At 44.2% G+C, this 27,665-nt stretch overlaps 1 protein-coding gene across 3 annotated transcripts in view; it reads right to left on the bottom strand.

The window, feature by feature from the left end:
* The window catches only part of DSTYK (dual serine/threonine and tyrosine protein kinase), a 58,975-nt gene extending 39,558 nt beyond the window's left edge, over positions 1-19,417 (bottom strand). Inside the window, exons 1-2 of one of the 3 annotated variants that reach the window (XM_021063275.1) lie at positions 18,955-19,055; positions 692-834 (exon numbers count right to left, since the gene is read on the bottom strand). Coding sequence is in view for 2 of the 3 variants with exons in the window: in XM_003130102.5 (XP_003130150.2) it covers positions 18,955-19,219 (265 nt within the window). In the remaining variant the exon portion in view is untranslated. Of the gene's footprint in view, positions 1-691; positions 835-18,594; positions 18,800-18,954 lie in introns of those variants that run through there. The other 2 variants (XM_003130102.5, XM_021063274.1) reach the window with 2 other exon arrangements.

Genomic DNA, 27,665 nt, shown 5'->3' on the forward strand with positions numbered 1-27,665 from the left:
ATGAAGAGAATAAATATTTGGTAAACAGGGAGTTCCCGTCATGGCGCAGTGGTTAACAAATACAACTAGGAACCATGAGGTTGCGGGTTCGATCCCTGACCTTGCTCAGTGGGTTGAGGATCTGGCATTGCCATGAGCTGTGGGGTAGGTCACAGACATGGCTTGGATCTGGCATTGCTGTGGCTATGGTGTAGGCTGGCAGCTACAGCTCGGATTCGACCCCTAGCCTGGGAACCTCCATATGCCACAGGTGCGGCCCTGAAAAGCAAAAAATAAAAATAAATAAAACAACCAGCTTCAAGTATTCCTCATACCAAAGAGACACATTTTGGGGTGGCAAACTTTGCTCCCTTATACAGTCTATTTATAATTATCAAAAGCAGGAAGAACCATCATATTTCTCTCTGGATCCTCAACACCCAACACAATGACGAATAAATAGTGAGTGCTTTATGTTCTACCCTCGTTTGCTCTGAGTAAGAATCTATTTATGTAGTGGGAAACTGTCTACAGAAAGACATAAGTGGTTCTACTAAATACTCAGGAAAGTCCAGTACCATGATGAACAGTCCAGTAACCACTATGGACATTTTAGGAGCAACTGTCATTCCTAAAAACCTCCTTCAACTCAACATGGAGAGTAGAGATAGACAACAGAATAGGACCTCCCCATTCACCTCGCAGAACTTACCAGCCACAGACTCAGCCTGAGCAGTCAGAAGTCCAGCTAGATTCACTCTTATCTACGCTTCCTATCTTTCCTCCTTTCTCAGGCCTCCTCAGATCTCAGATGGGTGTCTAAGTGTAAGTTCATACTGACAACCTTCATAACTCCTATAACAAAAGTTGGTACATTAAAACAATACAAAACAAAACAAAACAGCCTAAGTGAGCTTTGTTACTGCTGCTGCTAGGAGGACGGATATCAGAGAATGAAAACCAACTAACCATTTTTCAGGACCCGAGGGAGACACCTCTGAGACACTGTCAACTAACTACAGGAGAGCCAGTAAACTATGCTGCATCGGCCAGATCCACAGTGGACACACCCCATTATGCATCTGACCCAAATGATTACACTCCCATCTCTGCAGTGACAGAAACAGTGACTACAAATAGACCCACTAGAGTCAACCATAAGCCAGTGCAATGGGAGGGGGGCTGACCCCCCCCCCCGGTTCTAGTCTTCCTTCCCACGCACTCTGCGAGGGTTCCGAGTGCCACCCACTGGACTGAGAAAAGGTCTTCGATTTTACCATCTGTTTTTCAATAGTCATTATCCAAGCCCTTGCTTCTCCCCCTCATCTTTAGCTTTTTCATTGTTCTTCAACGTGTCTGTGAGATTGGAACAAGAGCATGGAGAGAAATGAAGCCGAAACCACATCGTTTTACTCCTGGCTTCTCTTGGCAAATGGCTCGGTGAGGGAGGAGCAAGGAAGTGAGCTGAGCGCCAGAGGCAGAGGCAGAAGTCTGATCCCGGGCTGCTCCAGTGACTGGCCCAGTGACTCTGGCAATTCACTCTCAGCCTTGGATTTCTCATCTGTGAACTAAGGGAGTTGGATTAGATCATCTTTAACATCTCTTTCCAATTCTAAAGTTCCAGGACTCCATCAGGTTTTAACTGTTGAAAGAAAACACAACTGAGGTAGATGGGTGGTTGGTCTGGTTGTTCTTATTTTAAATTATTCGTGAATTCAATTATGCAAGCTCTCCCTGGACTCCCATAATCAGAGATCAAAAAGTTGACTGAACTAGCCAGGGGCTCTCAAGGAGCTACCAGGCAGTTTTAGCAGTTTTCTAAAGAAGAGATTAAAAACTGGAGACCATAGGAGGGAGGAAGAAAACCTGTTTCAGAGCTAGAGCAGCTGCCTCACTGACAGTTAAAGGACTTCCAGTTAATCAGGTTTTCTTTTGTGATTAATATAACAGCATCTGCATATGGGGCTGCCAGAACGCAACAGCACGGCCTCTCAGCTGGAGCACGTTAACCCTGCCAACTTGGGTTGCATGAAAATTCAAATCAAATTGTCTTAAATGCAAGCCAAGACTCTTTATTTTTTTTCCTTGATGTACTTAAATACAGATTATCTGGATTTGGGTTACTTCCAAACAAAGTTTCAAGCTACAAAGAGAAGAGACGCTAGAGCGGCAACCCATTTTGTTTGTTTTCCATACTGAGGGGGAACAAAAGATACCATCCCAAAATGTGTTTGACATTCTGATTATTTTGAGCAGGTTATTTTTCAGAAACAGAAGACACAGGTGAAGCTCTGAAAACTGAGAAGCTACCCTTTTGTAAGAGACATGTATATTTAAAAGGGAGATCTCCATTTGCAAGGGTGTACCTCCAGTACCAGGAAGAGAAGGACGCTGAATCTCTAGGAACTCATCACTGCAGAAGGCAACCACTTAAAACGGCACACCTTGTTTACTGTGCTTTTCCTGGCAACCTCCCATAACTGACTCCTCCAACCCGAGCCCGACAGGTACATTTCAGCAGGAGATGGTATTTAAGGTGTGGAAAGTAACATAATGTCTTTCTTATCAAAGGACATCTTGGTTACTCCATTTTGCTCTGGTTTCTGGCTGAACCACCTTCCTGCCGAACCGCCTTCCTGCCACCCCCCTCCTCTTTCCCTTTTCTCCCAGTAACAACTTGTTTCAAATTAGCCAACCAAGAAGAAAGTGTGACCTGACCAATGGGAAGGGGACAGGTACATCACCTGCGTTAGGGATAAATACGGAGGGTCTCTTCCTATGTGCGCTTTTTTGAGCACCCGCGCCCTTCTGCAGAAGTAAAGCGCCTTGTCGAGATCTCCCCGTGTTCATGTGTCTCATTTTCCGACACTGACGATCCGAGCCATGTCCCCAACAAAGGTACCGACATGGGCCATTTTGGAGTTACTCAGTTTTTCCTGGGTATCTCCCATGCTACAGGAGGCGTACTTGATATTAAACTTCTGCTTGCTTTTCTCCCATTAATCTGTCTTTTTATAACAGGGGTGTCTCACTCAGCCAAGAACCCAGAAAGGTGGAGGGGAAATTAGTGTTCTGCCCCCACGATAATATTTACTGAGCACGTCTCAGTACATCACTTAATCTGCCTCGTCTCATTTAATGCTCACAATGCTACCAGACATGAACTATTATTATCCTCATTTACAGATGAGGCAGTGGTAGCTCAAAAAGCAAAAGAGAACAAAAAAGAGCCCATGTTTCTCCATTTATCTAAGCAGATAAAAGGTGGAACACAGGGTAGTGCATGAGCTGTTCTTAGGTCTCAGGGGGCCAGGTGAATATTGAATAGTAGACAATGTCCCCAAAAGGTGGCAGAATATGCCACCCCCCAAAATGCCACTTTGACATAAGGATTATTTTGAGCTAAAGGCACTTGACACAGGCAGGTGGTATAAGGGCACTCTGACCTCCCCCCTTCTTCTTCGTGAAAGCAGAGATAAAATTATGTCCCTTTGGGAAGATGCCTTCCCTGCAACAGAAGGAAAGCAACATTCTTATCACCAGAGTCAAGGCCAAGAAAAACTAATACAAATAAGCTTTGTTAAACTATCCAGTATCTTCCTAGCTCCTTTCCCATCATTAACTGCCTTAGCCCAAGCTCCTTTGTCTTGTCACGTTTCCATAATTTACTTCTTTGTCCAATTCAGTATAAAAATGTTCACCTCTGTTTCTTTGGGTCTTCATTCTTTTGTGAGGACACCCAAGTACATGCAAAGTTCAGCAAAACGCTTATGCTTTTCTTGTTAATCTGTCTTACATCAGTTTAATTCTTGGACCCAACCAGAGACCCAAAGACAGAGGAGAAATTTTTTCTCCCCTACGCTCCCTACCACACTTTCTCCCAATCTGGAGCCAAACACAACTTGGTAATTATAGGACCCCAACATAAAGCTGACTGGCAGAGTCTTTATGAAAACTGCCCCAAAACAATGAAGAATAAAGCTTTGGGGGAAAACACAGTATGACCACTAGCTGGTGATTTGAAAATGTTATTTCTAAAGGTTAAAATGCCACTTTAAAATGTTACTGTTACTCTACCTAAGAGTATCTTTTCTAAAAGAATGTTATTGTTATTCTACATAGAGTCTCTTTCCTTAAAGAAGCAGTAGCTGCTTTTCAGAGAAATGTTTACTGTTTCTCTCATCATCGAGGCTGTATCACCTTTCAGGTGTGAGGTTAAGACTATTCTAGGAGCTCCTGGCAGTGACTCAGTGGTAACGAACCCAAGTATCCATGAGGATGCAGGTTCGATCCCTGGCCTCGCTTAGTGGGTCAAGGATCCAGCATTGCCATGAGCTGTGGTGTGTGTCACAGCTGTGTTGCTGTGGCTGTGGCATAGGCCGGCAGCTGCAGCTCATAGTCGACCCCTAGCCTGGGAGCTTTCATATGCCATGGGTGCTGCCCCAAAAAGCAGGAAAAAAAAAAAAAAAGACTTTTCTACAAAGGGACAACTGGCAGGAAGAGGCTAAAGGCCTCTTTAAATTGTTTTTGGAGTAATGGATTTTTTTTTTTTTTTTTTTTTGTCTTTTTGCCATTTCTTGAGCCGCTCCTGCAGCATATGGAGGTTCCCAGGCCAGGGGTCAAATCAGAGCTACAGCCGCCTGCCTACACCACAGCCACAGCAGCACAGGATCCGAGCCGCATCTGCAACCTACACTACAGCTCACGGCAACACCGGATCCTTAATCCACTGAGCAAGGCCAGGGATCCAACCCTCAACCTCATGGTTCCTAGTCAGATTCATTAACCACTGAGCCACGACAGGAACTCCTGGAGTAATGGATTTATATCAACACACTCTCCTTCTCACCTGTCTTCCATCCCAACCAATAATATGAGTGAAGGCCAGGGTAAGGTACAGTCCACGCCAAGATGGGGAGGGCACTTCATGGGGTACGTGAAATGGAACTCTATCTTTGCCTTATCATATTACTGCAATGCATAAGGTTGACGGGGCTTCAGAGTCAATTCAGGCCTCAGCAGAATTACAACTGAAATACTTGTTCCTAATACCCAAGGATTTTTCTCCTTCAGTAAAATTTTTTACCTCACCTTTAACATTGAACTTGAAGTCCTCTCTGAAAGTAACTGAAACACAAATGTTTTATAAGTTACTGAAGTGGAGTTCCAGTCATGGCTCAGCAGTTAATGAGTCTGACTAGCATCCATGAGGACACAGGTTCGATCCTTGGCCTTTCTCAGTGGGTTAAGGATCTGGCATTGCTGTTACCTATGGTGTAGGTCGAAGATCCCGAGTTGCTGTGGCTGTGGTGTAGGCTGGTAGCTACAGCTCCGATTCGACCCCTAGCCTGGGAACCTCCATACGCCACGGGTGTGGCCTAAAAAACAAAGCAAAAAAAAAAAAAAAAAAAAAAAAAAAGTTACTGAAGTGATCAGTGACACAAACATGCATTTCCCACAAATAAGTAGCAATGTTTTATTTCCAATTTACTATATATGCCAAGAGTAAAGGACAAATCCTAAGGTGAGAAATAAATGTTATACAGTCTTTCTACTACAATCACTTCTACTTCAAGCTTCAAAGTTTTTTTTTGTTTTGTTTTGTTTTTTTGCTTTTCTAGGGCTGCACTCACATATGGAAGTTACCAGGCTAGGGGTCTAATCGGAGCTGTGGCTGCTGGCCTACACCACAGCCACAGCAACTCGGGATCCGAGCTGCGTCTTTGACCTACACCACAGCTCACAGCACCGCTGGATCCTTAACCCACTGAGAAAGGCCAGGGACTAAACTTGTATCTTCATGGATGCTAGTCAGATTCATTAACCACGGAGCCATGACAGGAACTCCAAGCTTCAAAGTATTGAGCTACAAAAACCCCAGGAGCTGAGAGAGAAATAATTCTGCCAAGAAACATTTATTCATCATTCCCAAACCAGCTCTCCGACCTTCAGCTAAAGTTAAAGGATTCTGAATTGGAGAGGAGGCATCCCCATTTAAGGAAAACATATGCTTAGGTAGTGTGGGTTTCAAAACGGTCAGCACCAAATAATACAAGATATTTTGGTTGAAGGGGGTGGTTTTTGGAGTTTAGAGACTGAAATGTACTCAATGCAGGGAAAGCTCTTGTTGGGCGCTGCAAGTCAAGCCAGCAGAAATGTCATTAAAGTTATCCTACCTGGCGGTCATGTTAAGATCCTGAACAGTTTCAGAAGCAGAATGTACTGGCGCCTGGGATGAGAGACAGAACCACCCCCTTCCTCTGAAGGGGCAAACCCCCTGTGAAATGAAGAGGCCACATTGAACCGCCTGCTGACAACCTCCTTTCTGGGAGAAACTGCTCAGAGGCTGGTCATGTTGCAGAGGGAACAGAAAGGCAGGGGCAGCTGAGCTGTCATTTACAGGATGCAGAGATGGAAGCAGTTCTTAGAGGGAAGCCAACACCAGGCTTCACTGAGGGCTTAGTTTCCATCACTTGGGAGGCAGCATCTTTCAGGGAGTAACCATTAATAATGATCAACAGTGGGAATGTGTTAAAAGGACACAGGAGGAGTTCCCTGGTGGCCTGGTGCTTGAGTCAGCATTGTCACTGATGTGGCTTGGGTTTGACCCCTGGCCTGGGAACTTTCACATGCCGTGGGCACAGCCCAAAATAAATACATAAAAATGTTTTTTAAAAAAAGGACACAAGGAAGTTCTCGCTGTGGCGCAATGGGATCAGCAGGTTCAATCCCCAGCCTGGCACAGTGGGTTTAGGATTAGGCGTTGCCTGCAGCTGCAGCTTAGGTCTCGATTGTGGCCCAAATCTGATCTCTGGTCCGGGAAATCCATTTGCCATGGGGTGACTGAAAAAGGAAAGAAAAAAAACGGACACAGGAACCAACTTAAAGCGCAGCTTACTGACCAGACTGAGAATAATTATAGCATAAAAATGCTTTAAATGGGAGTCCCCTTTGGGGGACAGTGGAAATGAATCTGACTAGGAACCATGAGGTTGCAGGTTTGAGCACTGGCCTTGCTCAGTGGGTTAAAGATCAGGCGTTGCGAAGACCTGTGGTGTAGGTCACAGATGTGGCTCAGATCTGATGTTGCTGTGGCTGTGACATAGGCCGGCAGCTGTAGCTCTGACTGGACCCCTAGCTTGGGAATCTCCATATGCTGGGGGTGCAGCCCTAAAAATGCTTTACATGATAAGAAATTATAATCCATTGAAAAAAATTCAGAAGTCCACAATGATAAAAACAGATAATAAACAAACAATGGAAAAGAAAAATTCTTCCTCCCCAAATACCAACTAAGAAACACAGAAGGAGAGCGGACAGAAAAACTACCACTGCAGCAGGTGGGCACTGTGGATGGATGCTGGGTCTAGTGAAGGCGGTGGGTGGTGGGGTGGGGGGGAGGTATCTTCATGAACAAGGTTACAAAAGACTAAGCAACTGCAAAAGGAGAAATGGGGACTTTAAGGTGGAGAAATGTAGAGGACACCGACGTAACCAGAGATCAAGGGTAACTTCACATCTCCATGGCTGGGTGGGCGGACAGCGTGTACCTCTGATATGACCCACATACCATGTGTGCCTAGTCCCGCTAAGAATTCACGACCAGACTCCAGTCATGAGTGAACAGCCAGAGCCAGGCTGAGGGTCATCCCATAGAATGTAAAGCCTGCTCTTTAAAGCTGTCAAAGACATTAATGCCAGGGAAAGGCAGAGGGATTGTCCTCATTAAGGGAGTCTGAAGAGACATGACAATTAAATGCAACATGTGTTCCTGGATAGGATCCTGGATCAAAAGGAAAAAGACATTATTGGGACAACTGGCAAAACTTCAACGGGGTCTGTAGACTGGATGGTACTTCTGACTCAATGTTGAGTCCCTGATTTGGGGAGCTGCACACTGATATGGAGACGCGTGTCCTTGCTTGGGAGACATGCACACTAGAGTGTGCAAAGGAGATAAGACAACCTACCTAGAGCTCGCTTTCACAAGGTTTGGGAAAAATGGGTAAACGACATGTATTAGAGAAAGAGAGAGACCGGGTGATAGGACAAATGCAATAAAATCTTAACTGGGGAACACACGTGAAGTGGGTATGACAGCTCTTGATACTGTCTGGGCAACATTTACCACAAATTTGCAATTATTTCAAAATAAAATTTTTAAAAAAGCCAAAAGGATAACTAGCAAAATGTATCTAGGTCTGAATCTCAGAGAAAAGAGATGGAGAGAATTTTACTTGTCAAAAAAACAAAACAAAAAAAAAAAACAAAAACGAGTTCCCCTTGCGGCTCAGCGGTAACAAACCCGACTAGCATCCATGAGGATGTGGGTTCGATCTCTGGCCTCACTTAGTGGGTTAAGAATCCAGTGTTGCCATAAGCTATGGCATAGGTTACAGATGTGGCTCGGATCCTGCACTGTTGTGGCTGTAGCTGGCAGCTGTAGTTCCGATTCGACCCCTAGCCTGGAACTTCCATATGCCGCAGGTTCAGCATAAAAAGCAAAAAATAAACAAAAAACCAGCAGGTAAAAAATACATCATACACAGTAATAATAGAATTTAAACAATAAGTTTCTTTCTTTCTTTTGGCAGCCCTGTGGCATACAGAGCTCCCAGGCCAGGGATCAGATCCAAGCCACAACTTTAGCAATGCCAGATCCTTTAACCCACCGCGCCAGCCTGGGGATGGAACCTGCATCCTGGTGTTTCAGAGACGCCCCTGATCCCTTTGCACCACAGCAGGGAACACCAAATTTAAACAATAAGTTTCTTCACTTGTTCCCATTTCTGCCCTGCACATTACCTTCTGCCTCCTCAATCTTCCTGTGATGGTTCAGAGTCTGGGGAGTCCGAGGCACTCATCTGAGTAGTTCAAGATCAGATTCAGAACCCAAATCCTCAAGACTAAGTAGTACAGACAAACACCTGCTCCAGGACAGAACACTTTGAAGAAAGTTACCTATAACCATCCAGTTCATTGAACAAGAAGAAACTTGACCTTGGCAGTGCCCTTCTGATTACTCAGCAGTAGGGAAAACATCTCCACCTCTTCTGCAGCACAGGCCTCGCCTTTATCATACGCCAACAAACTACTGTTATCCTAGATGAACAAACCATGTCTCCAAGATGCAGCAGTAGCACTTCTCCTTTTTTCTCCACGGAACAAGAACCAGCAGAGTAGGCCAAATGTTCAATCAGAAAAAACTGAGATAGCTTTCCTGGGGTTCTTATACCCCCAAAAAATAAGAATGACTTTTCTCCTACTAGCTGTTTTTCTTCACATTCTTCATACCTCCCTCATATTAAAAGGCTAGAGTATATTGTACAGAATATTCCTAAAAAGTAAACTTCCTATTGGGTCAGCCACTGTCCCTTTTAATTTGAGTGAGTTTTTATTCAAGTTAATCTTGTTATCTAGCTGCTTTTATGACAGGTCCTTAGTCTTTGGTCTAGAAAGTTTGGCTTGACCAAAAGAACCCCCTAGGAAATGTAATTCTCTCTTGTTGTATAAACTAGTTCCCTTGGGGGTGCAGCAGGTTATAGATCCAGCAATGCTACAGGTGTGGTGCAGGACCCAATTGCAGTACGGGTTTGATCCCTGGCCCAGGAACTGCCACAAGGGCAGCCAGGAAAAAAAAAAAAAAAAAACAAACAGAAAGGGTAAAATCTATCTGACATAAATAACACACTGAAGTCTTAATCTGATGAAGCTAAAGTTAGACTTCTTTTTACATGAGCATAATACAAGTGATAAAAGCATTTCTAAAAAAGAAGAGTGAGAATTGTTTTAAATCATCAAAGGCTTTTATGAATACATAAGATATCATTATTCTTTAGGAATAGTTTTGATGCATTACGAGTTAGACAAGTGAAAAGCAAAACAATCCCAAGTTCTGCTTCCCATCTTCCTGCCCAGAGAACACCACCCCAGGGAACGGAAGCACACTATAAAGCTTAACTCCAAAGACTTGTGGTCAAAAGGTTCCTGCAGCCACATGGCACCAGGCTGGGGACACGTCCAAACCACTCGCACTGCCTGCTAAATTCGGCAGAAGGAGACACAGCACATGACGGGCACTTTGGCCAAGGGACCACGGGGGATACTAAGGAGACCCCATGCACTCGCTGACCAACTTCCCTGCAGAGTTTTGGTTTGGACTTTGGAGGAATATTATATATAAGGAGACTTTCTTAGGCTGATTTATAGCTGTAAGCGATGGGGCACACATGTCAACCACTGCTACATCTGCTCTCCTCTGTAACAGGGTCAAGTTCCAGGATCCCCAAGATTACCAGACTCCCCATTGGGCAAAGAATGGAATCAATTTTCTTTTCCTTCTTTGTGTGTGTGTGTGTGTGTGTGTGTGTGTGTTTTGTCTTCTCATGGCCACTCCCGCAGCACATGGAGGTTCCCAGACTAGGGGTCGAATCAGAGCTGCAGCTGCCAGCCTACACCAGAGCCACAGCAACACAGGATCCAAGCCATGTCTGCGACCTACACTACAGCTCACGGCAATGCCGGATCCTTAACCCACTGAGTGAGGCCAGGGATCGCACCCACAACCTCATGGTTCCTAGTTGGATTCCTTAACCACTGAGCCACGACAGCAACTCCATGGAATCAATTTTCAAGCATGAGATGGCCTATTCCTAGACTGAAAATCCTACAGGGGACCCCAGTCAGACCTCTGAGAGTCAAGAAAGAAAAGCTGCATCTTTCACAGGGACTCTACGCTCTCGTACAAATGACTACCATTTGGATTCCCTGGACCATATAGGAAGCAAAACTCACCACCCCTAGAGATGAACTATTTTCCTACAAGAAGTAAATAGCAAATTCAACTTGGGCCTTAAAACTGTTAGGGAAAAAGCCCACACCCATCCTTCATACTGGCTTTCCTGTGAGTAACCTCTGAGAAAGACATGAAGATGAAAGACCTGCTAACAACGATCTTCAGGAATGTGCTTTTGAACCACACAAACAAGACAACTTAGTTATTCCATCAAAGATAGGCTGGGGCTAATCTTCCTGTACTTGCAGAAAGTTAGTAAGGCATCGCAACTCCTGTTTTTGTCAATACCATAAATGGTATTAGAACTTCTCCTGTGTCTTATCCTCATGCTCTCTAAGACTGATGGCTAAGCGGGTAGCCAATATGTAAGGAAATCCTCTAGAGGGAACATGATGAACCATCAATCCTTTTTTTCCCCATAATATCAACTTAGAATTAATAATACAAATTAGTCGCACAATGTCTCACCATTGTGTGTCTTGTACCCAGCACAGAATCAGGCATTAATAAAGACTTGCTGAGAAAATGAATATGGAGGATTTACTTCCCAGACCATGATGAAGCTCTGGTATTGCATACATCTCATTCTCTGGAACATGAAAATCATTCTTTGGGATATTGACAACTCCGGCCTAATCAGTCATCTATCAAATGCTTATCATGGCCCTTTTTTTGAGGGACCCAGACAAGAAAAATGTGGGCAAACCTACAAAATCCCATATCTTTCATGGGGGAAAAAAATGTCCTTCCGAAGGGGAAAAAAAACATCATTCCAATATCTACCAGCCATGGAAATGGTTTAACAGAGACTTATTTGCCTATTTGCACAAAGCACTATGGTAGGCTTGCCAGGAAGATAAAGATGAGTAGAAGACAGTCTTTACCCTTAGGAGTTCATGATCTAGTAAGCGAGATAAGACAAATCTATTCATAGCTATCATACAAATAAATAAAAGCATGATTTACAGATGTCCAAAGCCTATAGGAATTCAGCAACAGGTTTAAGGTGAAATTTATATTCCCTTTTACTTTAGTAACATATTTTTGAGGTACTGTTTTCAAAAGATTGTTTTTGAGAAGTGTTGGGGTTTTTTGTTTTTTGTTCTTTTGCTTTTTAGGGCTGAACCTGTGGCATATGTAGGTTCCCAGGCTAGGGGTCGAATCCCTATGCCACAGTCACAGCAACTCAGGGTCCAAGCTGCATCTGTGACCTACACCACAGCTCACGGCAACACCAGATCCTTAACCCACTGAGCGAGGCCAGGGATTGAAGCCACATCCTCACAGATACTGGTCAGGTTTATAGCCTGCTGAGCCACAACGGGAACTCCTGAGAAGTGCATTTATTGCAGGAAAAATCTTTGTTCCCTTAACCTACTGAGACAGAGAAGCACAGAGAAATAAATGGAGCTGCTGGAAAAGTACACAGAGCAAAACAAAATTTAAAGACCAGATCAGACTTTTATTTAAACCCACACTTTCTTCAAATACTACTTCCAAGGCTGAAGAACTAGCCGTATTAAAGTTAGTAATGACTTTCAAGACTACTATATTATAAATGATAATAATCTTACAAATGGTAATAATCTTAAAGGTAATAATGTCTTTTTTTAAAAAAAAGCAGGCAGTAATTATCCAAGCCTTTTTAATAGCGGCTGCCCTGTGCCATGGGAAACTGATTATCCTAGGAAAGGAAGATCAGGAAGGTAAACTGGTGCAAAAGGCCACTGCATTTGGAGAGACCATCCTTCCCACAGTTCCTCCCAGGGAGCCTGGGGTTGCAAGAGCAGCAAAGAAGGGCCCAATGCCCTGAATGTCAGGGCCTGGAAACTGGAATAAGAGCCTTGAGTAGGTAGTGTCACATTATACGCACTCAGTCCGATAAAAGTCTCCCACTCAAGTAAATTATGGTTCTGTGGCAAGCCTCAGAGCCTGAGTTATGACTCACTTATAACAAAAATCTCTCCATTGTCAGGGTGCATTTTATATTCCCACGGGCAGGTCAGGAGAGAACAGGGGAGGAGTCACAGAGGTAGAACTGGATTGGGAGCTTAGAGCCCTGGGCCTAACTCTGACTTCAACTCACAATTGTTTTAAACCTCATTCCATCTTTCTGTTCCTCTTATTCTTCCCCCAGCCCCCGCATTCCAACTTCCTAATCTAATGTTCAGGTACACACACACACACACACACACACACACACGCACACGCGCACAAAACACATTTAAATGTCATATATGGTTAGTACTAACTGCATGCCTGTGCTAAGTGCTTTAATGTATACCACCTCTAAATGTCACAACAACTTTGTGAGGTAGGCATTATCACTCCCATTTTATTTATTTAGATATAATTCGTATATCACCAAACTCACCCTTTTAAGATGTACAATTTAGTGGTTTCTAGTATATTCACAAAGTTGTACGACTATGACCACTACCTAATTCCAGAGCGTTTTTATTCCTCAGGAAGAAATCCCATATCCATTAGCAATTATTCCTCATTTTCTTCTCTACCCATCCCCTGGCAATCACTACTCTACTTTCTGACTTTATGAATTTGCCTGTTCTAGGCATTTCAAATAGATGGACTCAAATAATATGTGGTATTTTTTTTTTCGTCTTTCTTTTTAGGTCTGTACCTGCAGCATATAGAGGTTCCCAGGCTAGGGGTCTAATTGGAGTTACAGCTGCTGGCCTACACCACAGCCACGCAATGCCAGATCCGAGCTCACAGCAACGTCGGATCCTTAACCCACTGATCAAGGCCAAGGATCGAACCCACAACCTTATGGTTCCTAGTCAGATTCGTTTCCGCTGTGTCATGATGGGAACTCCAGTATGTGGTATTTTATATCACTCTCATTTTACACATGAAGAAACCAAGACTCCAACAGGTTAAATAACTTGCCCCAAGTCTCACAGTTAATAAAAAGCTGACCAAGAAGAGGAACCTGATTCAAATGCTTATGCTTGCTGTTCACTACTATATGCTGCTTCCACACTGGAAAAAAATTGAAAGAAAGTGAAAGCTTTAGCTATACTTGGGGAAATGAGGTTTTGTTCATCTAAGGCAATAAAAGTAATAAATCAGAACCACAACTACAGCACCATCGCTCCTAAGCTGATGCTGAGGCAGTTCTTCTAAATAGATCATGGCAAACTACTAGAAAGCATACCCAACCCAGCCTCTGGCTACTGTGCCCCACAACCAACCTCCCTCCACCTCTCAGCCCCATGAAGACGGCAGCTACAAGAAACCAGGTTGTAAAGAATCTCCTCCCTCCCAACCTTCCATCCGTGCCCAGATGTCACTCTGCCATTTAAACTGTATTTCCCGTACCAATTTCTGTATGACAGTCCAAGAAAAATGTGCTTTTTTTTCTCCCTTATAATTCTGGCAACCAGTTTATACTAGCTGTGACCAAAAGAGGGTGAAGAATGTTGGAGAAGCTAAGCTGTTAGTGAACCAAAGGCAAAGAGCTATAAAAACCCAAGAATTGGGAATCCCCATCATGGCGCAGTGGAAACAAATCCAACTAGGAACCATGAGGTTGTAGGTGCGATCCCTGGCCTCACTCAGTGGGTTAAGGATCCAGCATTGCCATGAGCTATGGTGTAGGTCGCAGATGTGGCTTGGATCTGACGTTGCTGTGGATGTGGCGTAGGCCAGCAGCTGTAGCTCTGATTAGACCCCTAGCCTGGGAACCTCCATATGCCACGGGTGCGGCCCTATAAAGACAAAAAAACAAACAAACCAAAAAGAACCCAAGAACTGGAGTTCCCGTTGTGGCGCAGGGGTTAATAAATCGGACTAGGAACCACGAAGTTGCGGGTTCGGTCCCTGCCCTTGCTCAGTGGGTTAACGATCCAGCGTTGCCGTGAGCTGTGGTGTAGGTTGCAGACGCGGCTCGGATCCCGCGTTGCTGTGGCTCTGGCGTAGGCCGGTGGCTACAGCTCCGATTCAACCCCTAGCCTGGGAACCTCCATATGCCGCGGGAGCGGCCCAAGAAATAGCAACAACAACAACAACAACAACAACAACAAAAAAAGACAAAAGACAAACAAACAAACAAACAAAAAACCCCAAGAACTGTAACTCACATAAAATGCCTATAATCTAACCTTAGGTTTTTGCAACTTTTCTGCTTCATATGTTGCATTTATGTGTGTATGTGTGTGTGTGTGTGTGTGTGTGTGTGTATGGTTGAGATTAGATTGCACCTTTTTAAAAGGCTACGTTCAGATCTCCCTAGTCCCTTTCATCTCTTCCAACATAAACAAATAGGTGTACTGTAATGATAAGTATAATTCTTTTCCTTTCTTAGAAGAAAAGTATAGAAGGGGAAGACTGATCTCCACTAACTCCACTAATTGGCCAAGACCAATTTTTTCTCTGGCCATGCGCATGGCATGCAGAAGTTCCCAGGCCAGGGATCGAACCTGTGCTATAGCAGTAACCTGAACCACCGCAGTGACAGCACTGGATCCTTAACTGCTAGGCCACCAGGGAACTCCCCAAGACCAATGTTTTTATCTGACTCTTTATCCCCCCATACCAGGTACTCGGACGTTTACTGAGTAATAATATCTAATACTTACCCAGCGCTTTACCAGGCACTGTTCACGTATGTTAACTTGCAACAACCCTAGAGGTAAGTACTGTTACCATAATCCCCACTTCCAGATGAGGAAACCATGGCACAGCACAGCTGTGACTTGCCCAAGGTCACTTAGTTAGTAAGGTGTGGAACCAGGCATGAAGGAACGCAGCACAGACCAGAGCATCCCAACTACACACATGTGAGTCATTCCAATTTCTTAAAAAATGAGAGGTTTAGGACATTTAGGACAGACTTCAACAGCTTGGAACTCTACCAGCTCATAACATAAGAAAAGTACTTTTTCCTCTGCTACTTTGTAATACTCTTTTTTTTTTTTTTTTTTTGTCTTTTTGCCTTTTCTAGGGCCGATTCTGTGGCACATGGAGGTTCCCAGGCTAGGGGTCGAATTGGAGCTGTAGCCACCAGCCTATGCCAGAGCCACAGCAACGTGGGATCTGAGCCGCGTCTTTGAACTACACCCAGCTCATGGCAACGCCGGATCCTTAACCCACTGAGCAAGGCCAGGGATCGAACCTGCAACCTCATGGTTCCTAGTTGGATTCCTTAACCACTGCACCATGACAGGAACTCCCTGTAATACTCCATTCTGCCTGACTTCAGAAGGGCTCAAATTCTTTTTTTTTTTTTTTTTTTTGTCTTTTGTCTTTTTTGTTGTTGTTGTTGTTGTTGCTATTTCTTGGGCCGCTCCCTCGGCATATGGAGGTTCCCAGGCTAGGGGTTGAATCGGAGCTGTAGCCACCGGCCTACGCCAGAGCCACAGCAACTCGGGATCCGAGCCGCGTCTGCAACCTACACCACAGCTCATGGCAACGCCGGATCGTTAACCCACTGAGCAAGGGCAGGGATCGAACCCGCAACCTCTTGGTTCCTAGTCGGATTCATTAACCACTGCGCCACGACGGGAACTCCCAGGGCTCAAATTCTTTATCTCATTAGTCCTGACAGAGGAAAATCAACAGATGGAGGGGCTCTCATCCCCTATAGCTAAGTGAAAAGAAGGCCAATGATTTGAGAAGAAAAGGAGGAACTGAATCAAGGAAATTTCACTTATAATTCAGTTTTCCCCGTTCAGGCCAAGCTACTCTCATTTTAGAGTTCCAATCCACCTGTTTTTTAACTTCTAAAACATTGTGTATATTATATATCCTCTTTGAATTCACTGGGGGGCACGTGAAGATGGAAGATGTCAAGATGAAGAAGGAAGCATTATTTGGGTGGGTTCTTCCCATCTCTTTTGTGGTTAAAAGTGAAATAATAAAAATTTTGCAGTTGATCCATGATCTTCAACTGCTCTAATAGTCTCCTATATCCAATCTAGAAGACAATTTCATTCTGAAATGATGACTAAAACCTTCTAGAGGTTTGTGAAGTTAAGAATGGAGTGTTCCTTCACTTAACATTTTGAGTTCCTATTATCGGAAAGCAACATTCACAGAAGTTGAAAGAGTCTCTGAATGAACGTGACCTTGCAAAGATAGTCTGTAATGGGAGAGAACAAGAGTTAGTTGTCTTTTAAGGAGTGGTTTCTACTTTCTAACACAATCCCCTAAACAACTGGGCAAATGGCTTCACCAAAATAGACATGGTAAGTGCCATCTCACTCATTTTTCCTGATGCTCCTTTTCACCTACACAGGTAAAGCTCTCCACACTGAAAGAATGGAAGGATTTTATGGGACAAAATCAAATGGCTCCCACACTTGTCATCTGTACCCTCTGCAGTTTCTATTTCAGATGGACAGACTCCAGAGGGTAGAGAGGGTTAAATACGCAAAGATTAGTTCATGATGCAGTCAACTAGAAAAGCCAATGAGGCAAAATACAAAGGTGCATTTGTATTTAAGTCGGCTTTTAGCGAATAAAAACAAGAGCCAATCACTGTGCCTTGAAAACCGCCACCTTTCTGCGGTGAACGTCCTCACTGATATTTTTTCGGCAGTAATTCAAAATAAATAGTTGTTATAAAATTACAGCAGTAGAGGGCTTTTTCAGATAAGCTATAAGAAAAACGTGAGCAGAGAGAGCTGCTGGGAAAGCACTGCTGAAGGAGAAGGTGAAAGTACACATTCTGGGGCTCATCTCTGAAAACAGAAGCCCTTCTCACCAGTTGTTTTTTGATAGCTTCACAGAAATCAGTCCCCTCTCTGGGTCCATTTTAGGAACAGCAAATCTCTGGGCAGAAGACGGCAAAAACCACAACTGCAGAAAAGCTAGTCACACCCCAGCCCCCTCCTTTTTATCCCATGAAGTAAAATAAAAGCTTTTTTATTTACATCCAAGCCAACTACATGCAACGACATCAATCAGAACCTTACTTATCTTTATCAGTATTTCTGAAGTCTCAGACAAATTTAGGCTATTAAACATGCAACTTTAGGAATACAGGGTCCTACACACAAACTCTGAAGAGTTTAACGAATTCACAGCATCCTGAGTCCCAAGTTCAAATCTGCTGTTGGTATCTAAATTAGTGTTTCTGAAAATGTGCTTGTGGCCCATTTGCATCGCCATCCCTATAGATGGCTTGCATTTAGATTCTTAGGACCTACCCACTAGACCTACACAATCTGTGGGATAAAGACTGAGATATTTTTTCATTTTAATTTAATTTTGATACTTTAGTCTGGGAGAATCACTCAATGAAACCCACTGACTTCTTTACTATACTGTCTCAGGGTATCTGTCTACATGATGCCAGCCCCTTCCCCATCCAACCTAAATTATTTCCTAATGAGACCAAGTAGTTAACAAACCCTCCAGTTCCCCACCAACAGCAGTTTAAGAGGAAGCAAGAAATTAGGAAAGGGCAAAGACCATGCACGATTTTAAATGCTTTAGGGCTTCTATCACATCCCAGAGAGAATCACGTCAAGTCTCAGGACCAAAAAACGATCCTTGCCCGAACTTCTTCAACGTAAGCACCAGCCACATCTCTGGCAATTCCTTGACACCCATGAGATATCCTTTCCTTTAGCGACCCCAGCCCTACTTAGGAGGACATTCCTTACTTCTTCATAGAGCTGCCTCATAACTGATGTAAATGCATTTCACATCATCAAGCAAACACATACACACACACCCACCCACTACAGTTCCCTGGCCTCCTGGGGCTCGCTGCCTACCGCCCCTCCTTCATCCCTCCATTCTGCCATCCCTAAAGTGGGACTCTGACCACGAATGCTCATCCCCCAACTCACAGCAACTTTCCCCAGTTCTAGGCTTAACCTCTGCCCTCTCCAAACTGGGGTCCTCCGCGCTCCTGCCCGCGCACAGCCTGGTCCCCCAGATCCTGCTCCTGGAACTCCTGCCTTCGGGCGCGCCTCGCCTCTGGCTGAGTCCCTGGCGCCCCTCCCCTCCCCCACCCCGAAGGATGCCCTCCCACGGCATCTCGGATCCCTCCCGCCCAGGCCCGGGGGCCCGGCCACGCGGACCTTCTTCCACTTTCCGCCTCTTCTTCCACTTTCCGCCTCTTCCCGAGTTGTTTTGCAGGGGCAGGGGGCGGCCCACCCTCCACTTTGCCTCTCCATTCCCGTCTCCCTCACGGCTACTCTCCTTACCCGCCTGCAGCCCGATCTCGGCGACATCGCCGGTAGGGCCGCGCTCGGCCCCGCCGCCTTCCGTGGGGGAGGAGGGACAGCTATGGTTATGGGAGCCCTTGATGTCGCGGAAGAACTTCTGGGTTTCGCGCAGGTTCTGCCGCAGGCGTCCCAGGTAGCGGCGGTAGCGGCCGAAGCCCCGGCACAGCTCGCGGATCATTCCGCCGCCTCCGGGACCAGGACCCGAGACCGGCTCGCTCCCCCACGGCATCTCGTCGCCCTCCATCGCCTCAGCCTGCTCTGTCTTCCCGGCTCGGTCCCCGGCCCTCTGGCCCCGTTCCTGTCCTCCCGCCCCCCCAGTTCTTTAGGCAGGAGGAATCCGCCTCCTGACGCCCCCGCCTGCAGTCGGCCGGGCTCCCAACCTCCGTCACCGCCGTTGAAAACAAACCAACCCGCAGTGCACCGTGAACGGAACCTTTATCTCCACCACCCAGAAGAGTGAGGGAAGGATCACACGAGCACCCCGTCACTGCAGGGTCTCCTGGGACTTGTAGTCTGGGCTGAGGCTGAGCGCCAAAACCTGGGGACTTGTGGATGCGACTAACTCCCTTTTGTTTATAGTTCTCACCCGTTCTCGCCCAGAGCTCATACACTGATTTAACAACACGTTCCTACTCGCTACAGAAGTGTCGGTAAGAAGAGAGAGCAGCTGCGGAATCCGGACGCGAGCAGAAGTGACTGCGGTGACTTAACTGAAATCAGAGCAAAAAAAATTTTAATAGCAAAGAAAAGGAAGGAAACAAGATCGAGGCCAGTACTGTCTCCATGGCTACCCTAAATGGCTCTTGCTTTCCGATGTAGTAGATACTGGGGAGCTGGCTAAAAATACCATCGAAACAGGGAACCCTTCATGTTTGCATTGCATCTTCCTTTTCCGACTTTCCTTCTCCAGGTGTGGAAAAGGGGGTGTGTGGAAGGGTTGTTATAAAGCTATAAACTGAATTTCATTCTTTTCTTGAAGTAGAGAGAGCGATCTGTGTAAGGGGAAGTTGAGGTTAGCAGCCTTCCAAACGAGATTATCTTAACTTGGCTTCTGCTGATATGGAAAGACTTCTAGTAACAAGACTGCCATGGAGCCCTGGAACTAATTACAAAGGAAACAAAACTTGATAATCACCTCTTTTTCCACCTGCCGCTTTCCTTCTCTTCTTCCCCAGGTACAGAGCCCTCCTGTCTTTCTGTAGAAAGACCCTCGCCCCCGTCTTACACCCAGGCCAGGCCTCTTTTCTGACAAGGTGGATAGTGTAGTTCCTTAGCTGAATACAAGAGGAGACTTGAGTTTGACTCTGGAGTCTCCCAATGCCTTGAGTTGAGACTTAAGAAGTAAGGGTTTTAGGAGACCCCATTGTGGTTCAGTGGTTAATGAACCTGACTAGTATCCATTGGGACGTGGGTTCAATCCCTGACCTTGTTCAGTGGGTTAAGGATCCAGTGTTGCCATGAGCTGTGGTGTAGGTCACAGACGCGGCTCCGATCCCAAGTTGCTATGGCCGTGGTGTAAGCCAAGCAACTACATTTTCGATTTGACGCCTAGTCTGGGACTCTCCACATGCTGCAGGTGCAGCCCCAAAAGCCAAAAAAAAAAAGGAAGGGTTTGGGCCAGTTGACCTTTATGCCCTTTTAGCTCTAAAATTTTCAGTTTTGTTTCACAGTGTTCACTCTGTCTCCCAACCTCTCATTCCTTGAGTGCAAGTGCTCTTAGCTAAGTGTGTTGTGATAAGTGGGTTAATTCAGTATAAAACGTAAAGGCTTTACCTGTCCAGTGGCTTTTAGGACTTTATAAAAAGAGGTCACTTGCTCACATGAATGTCCTCTTGGTAAACGCCTGTGAAGGCTGCCCCTAAAGGGAACTTCAAATTCCTTTTCATGTTCTCCTTCCCTTTTGTTTGCTCACATATTCTCTACTGGCTACTCCCCATCTTTGTAAGACCCCTATGCAACCCCTAGAAGGCTCAGTGAAACAGAAATGAAAACGCAAAATTAAATGTTTAATACGATACAAGGAGTTGCCATCATGGCGCAGAGGAAACGAAACCCTGGCCTCACTCAGTGGGTTAAGGATCCCGCGTTGCTGTGAGCTGTGGTGTAGGCCGGCGGATACAACTCCAGTTAGACCCCTAGCCTGGAAACCTCCATGTGCCATGATGCAACCCTAAAAAGACAAAAGACAAAAAAAGAAAAGAAAATACTATACAAGATGACTGATACTACTTTTTAAAAGAAGATTCGGTGCTTGCTTCTGCAGCACATATACTAAAATTGGAACAATACGGAGAAAATTATCATGGCCCCTGTGCAAGATGACACGCAAATTTGTGATGTGTTCTGTATTTTTTCACTTAGCTATACAGTAGAAATTGACAGAACGCCATAAACCAACTATAATGGAAAAAAATAAAATCGTTTTCTTTCTTTCTTTCTTTTTTCTTTTTTCTTTTTTTTTTTTTTTTTTGCTTTTTAGGGCCTCACTCACCACATATGGAGGTTCCCAGGCTAGGGGTCTAATTGGAGCTACAGCTGCCAGCCTACACCACAGCCACAGCAACACAGGATCCGAGCTGTGTCTGCAACCTACACCACAGCTCATGGCAACACCGAATCCTTAACCCACTGAGCGAGGCCAGGGATCGAACCTTCAACCTCATGGTTCCTAGTCAGATTTGTTTCTGCTGCGCCATGACAGGAACTCCAAAAAAATAAAAGTCATTTTTTAAAAAGAAAACAAAAGATATGCTGTAACAATACAATATGTGATGGGAGTTCCTGTTGTGGATCAGCAGGTTAAGAACCTGGCTAGTATTCATGTGGATTCAGGTTCAATCCCTGGCCTCGCTCAGTGGGTTAAGGATCCAGTGTTGCTTTGAGCTGCAGTATAGGCCAGCCCTAGCCTGGGAACTTCCATAGGCTGCAGGTGCAGCCCTAAATAGACAAAAAAACAAAAACAAAAACCACAAAACACCTAAGTGTGATGATTTGCCACACACAGTAATTTCTAGCGAAGGAGATCAGATGAGAAAGTACTTGGGCTAGAGTTATCCAGAAAAGGAATTGGAAATTAATATATTGAAAAAGGAGTGAAACCTGGATGGGTGGAAGTAATCAGGAATGGCATTCTGTCAGGTAAGGGCATGGAGCTCATCCTTTTAAAAACTATTCATTCATTCTTTTCTTTTTCTCTTTCTTTTTTTGGTCTTTTTTAGGGCTGCACCCAGGGCATTTGGAAGGTCCCAGGCTAGGGGTCGAATTGGAGCCACAGCTACCGGCCTACACCACAGCCTTAGCAATGTGGGATCCAACCCCATCTTCGACCTACACCACAGCTCACAGCAATGCCATATCCTCAACCCACTGAGCGAGGCCAGGGATCAAACTGGCTTCCTCATGGTTACTAGTCTGGTTCTTTACCTCCGAGCCACAATGGGAACTCCTAGGTCTCTATATTTCTGAAATAAGTAATATAGGACAGTATTATAAAATTCAAATAGTGCAAAAGTATGCAAGGATGTCAGTTGGTGTAGTCATTATGGAAAATAGTATGGAAGTTCCTCAAAAAACTAAAAATAGAATTGTTGCCATAGGATCCAGCAATCCCACTCCTGGGCATATGTCCTGACAAAACTGAATTCAAAAGAATAGATGCACCTCTGTGTTCATAGCAGTGCTATTCACAATAGCCAAGACACGGAAGCAACCTAAATGTTCATTGACAGATCAGTGGATAAAGAAGATATGATATATATGCACACACACACACACGCATGCACACATACAATGGATTATTACTCAGCCATAAAAAGAATGAAATGATTCCATTTGCAGCAACATGAATGGACCTAGAGATTATCATACTAAGTGAAAAAAGTCAGAAAGAGAAAGATAAATACCATACGATATCACTCACATATGGAATCTAAAACATGATACACATATCACTTTTATTTGGAATCTAGTATATGGAACAAATGAACCTTTCCACAGAAAAGAAACTCATAGGCTTGGAGAACAGACTTGTGGTGGCCAAGGGAGAAGGGGGAGGGAGTGGGATGGACTGGGAATCTGGGGTAAATAGATGCAAACTATTGCCTTTGGAATGGATAAGCAATGACATCCTGCTGCTGCTATATAGCACTGGGAACTATATCTAGTCATTTATGATGGAGCATGATGGAGGATAATGTGAGAAAAAGAATGTATACATGTATGTATGACTGGGTCACTTTGCTGTACAGTAGAAAATTAATAGAACACTGTAAACCAGCTATAATGGAAAAAATAAAAATCATTTAAAATTTTAAAAAAATATGCGGAGTTTCCGTCGTGGCACAGTGGTTAACGAATCTGATTAGGAACCATGAGGTTGCAGGTTCGATCCCTGGCCTCACTCAGTGGGTTAAGGATCCAGTGTTGCCGTGAGCTGTGGTGTAGGTTGCAGATGCCATTCGGATCCCGCATTGCTGTGGCTCTGGCCTAGGCTGGCGGCTATAGCTCCTATTAGACCCCCAGCCTGGGAACCTCCATATGCTGCAGGTGGGGCCCTAGAAAAGACAGAAAGACAAAAAAAAAAAAAAAGGAAGCAGTTAGATTCTCAAGTCATTTTCCCCTTCTTCAACTGTCCCCCCTACCCACCCCCAAAATAAGAATGAAGAATGTGTTTTCTAGAGAGGGCTGAATCAGAGGTCTTTGCCGAAAAAGGGAGATGAACTAATGGATAATGAATACGAAGATTCCCAGCCCTCCTCCTCCTCCATTCAGTTCTTAGATCTCTGGCCACCAGACTTGACTCTCCAGAGAGGAAACCTGCAATGTCTTCTTTAAGGAATCAGACCAGCCAAGAGGCAAGGCCTAAAAATACTGACATCAGAACGAAGATTTTGGTTTTTAAGGTACACTTGGCATACAACATTATATTAATTTCAAGTGATACAACTTAATGATCCAGTATTTGTATATATTGCAACATTTCCATGGTAAGACTAGTTAACGTACATAAATAATTTTTTTCTTGTAGCGAAATATTTTAAGATTTATTCTCAGAGTTCCCTTGTGGTACAGTAGGTTAAGGGTCAGGCTTATTCAGTGGCTCTGGTCACTGTTGTGGTGTGGATTCCAACCTTGGCCTAGAAACTTCCACATGCTGCAGGTGTGGCAAAAAAAAAAAAAAAGAAAAAATTTACTCTCTTAGCAACTTTCAAATAGGTGATACAGTGTTGTTAATTCTAGCCACCATGCTGTACATTGGATCCCATAACTTTATTTTATAACTGGAAGTTTGCACCTTTTGACGCCCTTCATCCATTTTGCCTCTACCCCCAATGTCACCCTGGCCCTAGCCTCGGGCAACCACCAATCCAGAAGAGAGATTTTTTTGCCTGGCTTGTGTTCATTGCTGTGTCTCCAACACCTAAAACAGTGCCTATCACTTAGTGACACTTAGTAAGTGTTCATTAGATATTTGTTTGATGAATGAATGGTCACTGTGGACATTTTTGAATATTCAGAAAAACACAAAACAGAACATAAAAACCACCCATATTTCTATCCAGAAAGAATCAGTTGATTACATTGGTATCTATTAATGTTGATCCTCTTTGGAGGAAGAGGAATAGGTGAGAAATGGCTTACTCTTTAAAATAAAATTATCGGGAATTCCCCTCGTGGCTCAGCAGTTAATGAACCTGGCTGGAATCCATGAGGATGCGAGTTCGATCCCTGGCCTTGCTCAGTGGGTTAGGATCTGGTATTGCCATGAGCTATGGTGTAGGTTGCAAACACTGCTCGGATCCCACATTGCTGTAGTGTGGCATAGGCTGGCAGCTGTAGCTGTGATTCAACCCCTAGCCTGGGAACTTCCATATACCCTAAAAAGCAAAATAAAATAAAATAAGCAAAAATAAAATAAAATAAAATAAAAATTCAAAAAATTATCGGAGTATAGCTGACTTACAATGATTTATTAGTTGCAAGTGTACAGCAGTGAATCAGGTATACATATTCTTTTTTCCCCAGATACGTTATCACAAACTATTGAGTAGATTTCCCTGAGTATGTTACTCTTTCTAACCTTACTTCTCTATGGCAAGGTGCTCTTGGTTAGATGACTTCTAGAAAGACTCTGAAGCCTTGATCCTCATGTTCATATGGGTGAGAATTCAGGTGCTTTTTGTTGAAAAGACTTTAACATTTAATTCTGGAACAAGTTACAAAGAGAAAGTATGACTATTTTTCATTATGCAACATAAAATCGCAAACACAAATCCAAGAATTTAAAAGCCCACAAGTTAAAGAAGAAAATACAACAAACAAGTAAACAACATTTCTGAGTTTTCCATAGGTAGTTCTTTACTACCGTTCAATTGTTGTCCCTTCCAAAGTTATAAACAGGTATTGAGAACTATGTCTAGATACTCATGTTGCAACAGAACAAAGGGTGGGGAAAAAAATTGTAATTGTAATGTACACATGTAAGGATAACTTGATCCCCTTGCTGTAGAGTGGGAAAATTAAATAAATAAATAAATAAAAAACAAAGTTACAAACAAGCAAGTGATATTTAACCTCAAAGACAAGAGGAAAAAATTATGGAAGATGAGGAAATATAATCCATTAACTTAATTTTATCTATGAATTGGGAAAAGACTATCTTTATCAAGTTGAGCAGCAGAACATAGCTTTTTCCAGCTCAAAACTGATTTCCCGCGAGTTCCCGTTGTGGCGCAGTGGTTAACGAATCTGACTAGGAACCATGAGGTTGCGGGTTCGGTCCCTGCCCTTGCTCAGTGGGTTAACGACCCAGCGTTGCCGTGAGCTGTGGTGTAGGTCGCAGACGCGGCTCGGATCCCGCGTTGCTGTGGCTGTGGTGTAGGCCGGCGGCTACAGCTCCGATTCGACCCCTAGCCTGGGAACCTCCATATGTCTCGAGAGTGGCCCTAGAAAAGGCAAAAAGACAAAAAGACGAAAAAAAAAAACAAACTGATTTCCCAAGGAACTTGCTTGAGAATTGCTGTGCCTAGACAATCTTGCTCCCTTCTCTGCTTATTCTGTATGTTGCTGGTATTGTTGCAGAGCAGTGCTTCTCAAACTTTAATATGCACAAGAATCATGTGGGTATCTTGTTAAAATACACTTCTGATTCAGTAGGTCTGGGGTGGGGCTTAGGATCCCACACTTATGGCAGACTCCCGGGTGATGCCAGTGCTGCTGATCTGAGGACCACACTTTGGGTAGAAAAGAAAAGCCTCAGCGTTAAGGAAATAGGATTAGAGCCAAAGAGACCTGTGTTCAAATCCTAGCTCTACCCCTTCTCATTTGTATGTCCTTGGAGACACTACTTATTTTCTCTAAGTCTTAGTTCCTCATCTGTAAAATGGGAATAATCATACCTTCTTCATAGGATTCTTGTGAGCATTAAAAAGAGCAATGCAGAGTTTCCATTGTGGCACAGCGGGTTAAGAACCCAACTGGTATCCATGAGGATGCAGGGTGGATCCTCACTCAGTGGGTTAAGGATTTGGCATTGGCAAACTGCAGTGTAGGTCACAGACATGGCTTGGATCTGGTGTGGCTGTGGCTGTGTCTGTGGCTGTGGTGTAGGCTGGCAGCTGCAGCTCCAATTTGAACCCTAGCCTGGGAACTGTGGTACACCATAGGCGCCACCCTAAAAAGAAAGGAAAGAAAAAAAAAGTGCAATGTCAATTATAAATCTCAAAGTATGTAAATGTAAAAAATCTTAAAATAAAAACAAACCAGTATCTGACACTTGATCAGTGTTCAGTAAATGCTTTTATCAATTGTGTTAGCATTATAAGAAACCCGAGTTCTAGTCTTAACTTGCTACTGTATAATCTTGGGCAAGTCATTAGCCCCTCTGAGTCTTGGTTTTCTCATCCATCAAGTGGGATAATAATTATGACCACCTCATAAGGTTATTATAAGGATGGAAATGGAGAAAAAAGTATTAAGAAATGCTTAGCACAGAGCCTTGCACAAAGAAAGCATTCAATAAAGGATAACTGACAGGATGATGACTGTTGCAAGCCTAGGTTCTAATCCTGGCTCGGTGACATTTAAAAAAGGAAACTCCTACGAAGCTCCCATTGTACTCAGGAGGTTGAGAACCCAGCAGTATCCATGAGGATGCAGGTTCGATCCCTGGCCGTCCTCAGTGGTTAAGGATCTGGCGCTGCCGCAAGGTTAAAGATGTGGCTCAGATCTGGTGTCGCTGTGGCTACGGCTGTGGCTGGCAGTTGTGCCTCCAATTTGACCCCGAGGCTGGGAACTTCCATATCTGCAGGTGCAGCCCTAGAAAGAAGAAAAAGGGCAGAGGAGAATCCTATGATTGTGCGTAACACCTTGTGTTGCTGAGCAGATGGAATGAGCCAAAGGAAGAGAACGTGCTCTGGAAATGCAAACCTGTAAAAATTTAGGGAAAACCTTGGGAGTTGGAATCTGACCTGAGTTCTGGTCCCAGCCACGATGTTAACTCCCTTTGTGATCTAAACAAATCCCTTAACTTCTTGAAGCCTCGGTTACTTCATCTGTATAGTGGAGCTAATACCTCTTCACAAGGTCGGGAAGATGAAACGACATCATGTGTAAAGCAGTTAGTAATACCTTGCCTGGCACATAAGAGTCTTAATACATGTTTTCTTTCCTACCTACAGTAATGACATTCA

Source organism: Sus scrofa, chromosome 9 (assembly GCF_000003025.6).
Source record: "Sus scrofa isolate TJ Tabasco breed Duroc chromosome 9, Sscrofa11.1, whole genome shotgun sequence".
Classification (NCBI taxonomy): Eukaryota; Metazoa; Chordata; class Mammalia; order Artiodactyla; family Suidae; genus Sus; species Sus scrofa.